The following is a 4,846-nucleotide window of genomic DNA, read 5'->3' as shown; positions in this document are numbered from 1 at the left end:
TTTTCCCCGGACTTTCCTTCCGGACTTTTCCCCGGACTTTTCTCCGGATTTTCCCCCGGATTTTTTTCCCCGGACTTTTCCCCGGACTTTTTCCCCGGTCTTTTCCCCGGACTTTTCCCCGGAATTTTCCCCGGACTTTTTTTCCGGACTTTTCCCCGGACTTTTCTCCGGATTTTCCCCCGGACTTTTCCCCGGATTTTTTCCCCGGAATTTTCCCCGGACTTTCCTTCCGGACTTTTCCCCGGACTTTTCTCCGGATTTTCCCCCGGACTTTTCCCCGAGCTTTTTCCAGGACTTTTTTCCCGGATTTTTTTCCCCGGACTTTTTAGCCGGACTTTTTTACGGTTTTCCTCTGAACTTTTTCTTCGGACCTGTTTCCCTAACTCTTTACCCGGACTTCTCTCGGAGTTTTTTCCCGAAATTTTTCACCGGACTTTTTCCAGGGAGTTTTGCATGAAACAGCTGGTGTACATTTGTTTATGCTCAAAATACGACTGTCTAACAGCTACATTTTATTACAGTATTTGTTTTTATTTTTTATTTGATTACTTTATTTGATCTAAACCTGCTAAATGCAGTGGTATCTGATTAAAAATAGAAAAGGTTGAAGATTCAAGGGGATTTCTTAATTAAAAAAATCAAAATTGGTCAGAGTCTGATATCGCCTATTTTATGATTATGATGACCATACCGCAAATTTTCTCGTAAAAAATATTCTGTTCTTTAACAAGATTCAGCTTCTGCAAATATTTTGTATTTTTTTGCTTTTCTCCAGCTCAGTGTTGCGACAACAAAATCTCTAACTAATTCCAACCCATCTCCTTTCCGCAGGAACTCTTACAGTAGAAGAGGTGTATCGCGACAGGGACCAGTTTGCGGCGCTCGTGCGGGAGGTGGCGGCCCCCGATGTGGGCCGCATGGGCATCGAAATCCTCTCGTTCACCATCAAGGACGTCTATGACGAGGTGCAGTACCTCGCGTCACTCGGCAAGGCGCAGACGGCCATGGTGAAGAGGGACGCCGACGCCGGGGTGGCAGAGGCCAATCGGGACGCCGGGATCAGGGTGAGTACCCCGGGAAATTTCCTTGTCTGATAAATTTAAAATCGAATGATACTTTCATTTTTTTCAGGAAGCGGAATGCCAGAAATCCGCGATGGACATCAAATATGCGACCGATACGAAAATCGAGGACAATTCCAGGATGTTCAAGCTACAGAAAGCTAATTTCGATCAAGAAATCAACACTGCCGTAAGTTTACTGTCACTAATATTTGTTTTTCTTTAATAACTCCTTAATTTTTGTTGTTTTCGATTTGAATCAGCGCCAAAGTGGTAAATAATGATCAGTTTCGTGATTTTTTTTATATTAACATTCCGCAACCTCCATAACATAGGTGTAATTTGTACAATGTAGCGTTTAATGGTAATTTTTGTATTTATATTGGAAAAACGTAAAATATTTATTTATTAAAATTAAAATACATAATTTTTTGCATTTCAACTGGGTTTTTTTCAAAACTTTTTTATTCCTCGTATTAAATTTACCAAAATTTGTCTTGGATAATTATTTGTTTCCACATTCTACAGGCCGCTACCGGTAATACACCAGCGACAATTTCTGTGAATCACTTAAATTGTTTAGTTCGATACGAAATCACTTTTATATTCAGCGTAGTGAATCCCACATCATCAGAAGCCGTTTTTTTTAATGGCATCGTCTCTTTCAGAAAGCACAAGCACAGCTGGCCTACGAACTGCAAGCGGCGAAGATCCGACAGAAAATTCGGAACGAGGAGATCCAAATCGAGGTGGTCGAGCGGAAGAAGCAAATAGAAATAGAAGAGCAGGAGGTCAAGAGGAAGGAAGGGGAACTGAACGCCACGGTGAGGTTGCCCGCCGAGGCCGAAAGCTACCGGCTGGAAGTCATCGCTGAAGGAAAGAGGTGAGTCTGAAAAAGCGAGATATTCAGCCGAGATCATTAATATTCCTTCTGTTTCAGGACCCAGACGGTGAAGAACGCTCAGGCGGAGAGCGAGAAAATCAAAATGATAGGCACGGCCGAAGCCTCGGCGATCGGCAGCATTGGCAAAGCGGATGCAGAGAGGATGAGGCAGAAAGCCGCCGTCTACAAGCAGTACGGGGATGCTGCCATTATGGCCATCGTTCTGGAGGCTCTTCCAAAGGTAAGACCAACATTTCGACGACACTTTGGTTCAGATAATAAAAATATGTTCTTTCAGATTGCGGCCGAAGTGGCAGCGCCCCTTGCTAAGACGGACGAGATCGTGCTGATAGGCGGTCAGGACAATACGACCGCAGAGATATCCCGATTAGTGGGACAGATACCGCCAGCCGTCAATGCCTTAACAGGAGTAGATCTTTCCAAGGTTCTCGGTAGAATCCCTGGGGCCAAATCAGCTGCCGTTTCGTAATTCCTGACCCGATTCCTCCCGGGCTCTTGCAAAATTTTGTGTTGTTAACGAGGAACGAGACTAGCACCTCTAATAACATTATTACATATTGTATTATATATTTGATATTATGGATTTTTAGCCCGTGTATCGCTGTTAATTAGTTAATTTTAAATTGCTGTGGGCCCCAATTTTCGGTTTAATTTTGCACTAGTGCGGACTTCAAGGCACGTTTATGGATTTTCCCGGGATTGGAAAGATGTTCTCAGGTCTAAATTAAAATAAACTAGCAAATCTTAAAAACTATTCAGATTCCCATATTTTTGTACGAATTATTAGTTCCGAGTGTCCCAGAAGGTTTCATCGCCCCCCCCCCCCCCCCCCCTAATTCATTTAAAACTGGATCCCTTCTCCCTAAAGTTCATTTAGTAAGATCTGCGATAACCGTGTGGTGTTCATTATGTGTTGCGCGTAACGTCACAGATTTACTATTTACTGTAAAAAAAAAAAAAAAAAAAATGAAAATCTGTTGACGCCCAGTAGAACGAACCCAAGGGTATAGACCTCAAAAGATATTTAATGTATTTTTCTACTCCCAAGTTCCCCTTTTCGTTTTCGTTGATAGAGAACACCAACCAATTAGTCTTTTTTATAAAGTAGCTACGAAGTCGTGTTCTGTTACGGGACCCTTGCGAGAATGCGGCGCATTTGCTTTTCTAAAAAAAAAAGTAAATATTTGTGCAAGCCGATTTTGTGTGACCTAGTCTCGACGGTACTTTTAAATTCGTAGTCTAGTCATCGTTTTGCCAAACGAGCCATACCATTTTCGAACAAATTAATTCCTCACGGATCGTAACAGAACGCCGCTTTTCGATTTGTTATAAAATGTTGTGCAAATTGAGTTATGTCTTTTAACGTGTAAATCCTTTAAAATATGTATGTCGTGCGCATTGAAGAAAGATTTATACGGGTTTCTTTTGTATTTTGGTGTACCGGACGAGTTAGCAACTCGGCCGGTACCGATGTTAACATTTTATCATTGTTTGTGAAACATTTTTTATCTGTAGTGTAATTTCTTTTATTCCGACGGCCAATTAAGTTAAGAACGATTCCCAAATGTCTTCGTATTCCGACCATTCCCAGCGTCTCGCTGCTCCCACTTTCGCGTTTCGTCCCACTTCTGATTTCTTAATTTATTTGGCCGTTGCTGTTTTACTGTACAGGGCGGTCACAAGATAACATTTCAGTGTGTCGGTTAATTTCTTTCCCTTTTTTTTTTTGATTTTTGCAAAGGATGATCAAATTTCCGTGTGTTTTGCGACCGCCTTCGATGATGTTGGAGTTACATAAAATATGCAACGTACAGGCTTTTGCATCGGGGTGACGTGGTTAATTTTTTGCTATAACATGATAGAAAAAAAAACAGCGCAAATTAATACATTTACGTGATTTATTTTATTACTTGGAAAAAAAAATTAAACTAATTTAAGATGCTTCGTTTGAAGCAACGTTAATTTTTTTTAATTTAAGCAAGCCAACACTCCAGTGGTACAGCAAATTATCTTCGTTACCCCATATGTGATTTTTTTTTGTGAAAAAAGGCAATAATCCGCGTTATCGACTGATGTAACTCCCATAAGCGGATAACACATGTACGAGATCAAGACCGTGGCAGCAATGGTGGTCGCGATCGTAATCGCCTTTGTCAGAGAACACACTCGCGCTACGGCGGAAGTACAGTACTACTTAGCGCATTGTTGGATGAAGAACCGCTACTCAATAAACGAATTAGATTAATCACGTAATGTAATAAAATTAGAAAATTAATATAAATTTATTATTTCAACTAATGCCGTTTTGTGAACGCCAAAAAGTCGCAATAAGTTGTGTGCGGTCTCTTTTGTTTATTAAAGACGAATACAATCGCGGTCGCATCGCCATCTCGATCGTGATCGCGTAGATGTGTTCTCCGCTGTAATTGTATATCTGTGGACGCCATTTGGAAGAAGTGGTCATGAGCATACCTCAGGCGCAATATTCATTGAGAAATACGTAGTAGGCTCGGACATCGCGTCGCTTTAGTGCCACCAAATGTCGTCCACGTGTTCATATTTCCAACTCTCTCTCTCTCTCTCCGCTAACATGTATCATAGATGTGAAATTTGTTCTATTATACCCACGTGTGAATGATTATTTTAATAAATGCATACGCAAATTATTTGGTCTCATTATTCGTCAACAACTTAGGCAAGATTTAAATGAATTTCTATTTGAATTACCCTTATTTCGTAATATGTACAAAATACAATTTGATCGTCTTGTATGAAACATGAATCGGGAAGATAGTAATGGAAAATAAAATAATGTAACTAGCGAACGGGGTTTAAAAAACACATTTGCACATGCACTGTTAAACCCCTCTGAAATTGGTCT

General features: G+C 40.8%; 1 protein-coding gene across 2 annotated transcripts in view; it reads left to right on the top strand.

The window, feature by feature from the left end:
• The window catches only part of LOC108909647 (flotillin-2), a 309,055-nt gene extending 304,424 nt beyond the window's left edge, over positions 1-4,631 (top strand). For both annotated transcript variants that reach the window (XM_018714036.1, XM_018714037.2), the window contains 5 exons: positions 832-1,064; positions 1,132-1,251; positions 1,730-1,944; positions 2,002-2,185; positions 2,243-4,631. In XM_018714036.1, coding sequence (XP_018569552.1) covers positions 832-1,064; positions 1,132-1,251; positions 1,730-1,944; positions 2,002-2,185; positions 2,243-2,434 — 944 coding nt within the window. In that variant the 3' untranslated portion in view covers positions 2,435-4,631. The remainder of the gene's footprint in view (positions 1-831; positions 1,065-1,131; positions 1,252-1,729; positions 1,945-2,001; positions 2,186-2,242) is intronic.
• The last annotated feature ends 215 nt before the right edge of the window (positions 4,632-4,846 follow it).

The sequence above is a fragment of the Anoplophora glabripennis genome, unplaced genomic scaffold (genome assembly GCF_000390285.2).
Source record: "Anoplophora glabripennis isolate ALB-LARVAE unplaced genomic scaffold, Agla_2.0 scaffold529, whole genome shotgun sequence".
NCBI lineage: Eukaryota > Metazoa > Arthropoda > Insecta > Coleoptera > Cerambycidae > Anoplophora > Anoplophora glabripennis.
The sequence above is the reverse complement of the archived record's forward strand: the minus strand, read 5'-3'. Positions and strand labels throughout refer to the sequence as shown.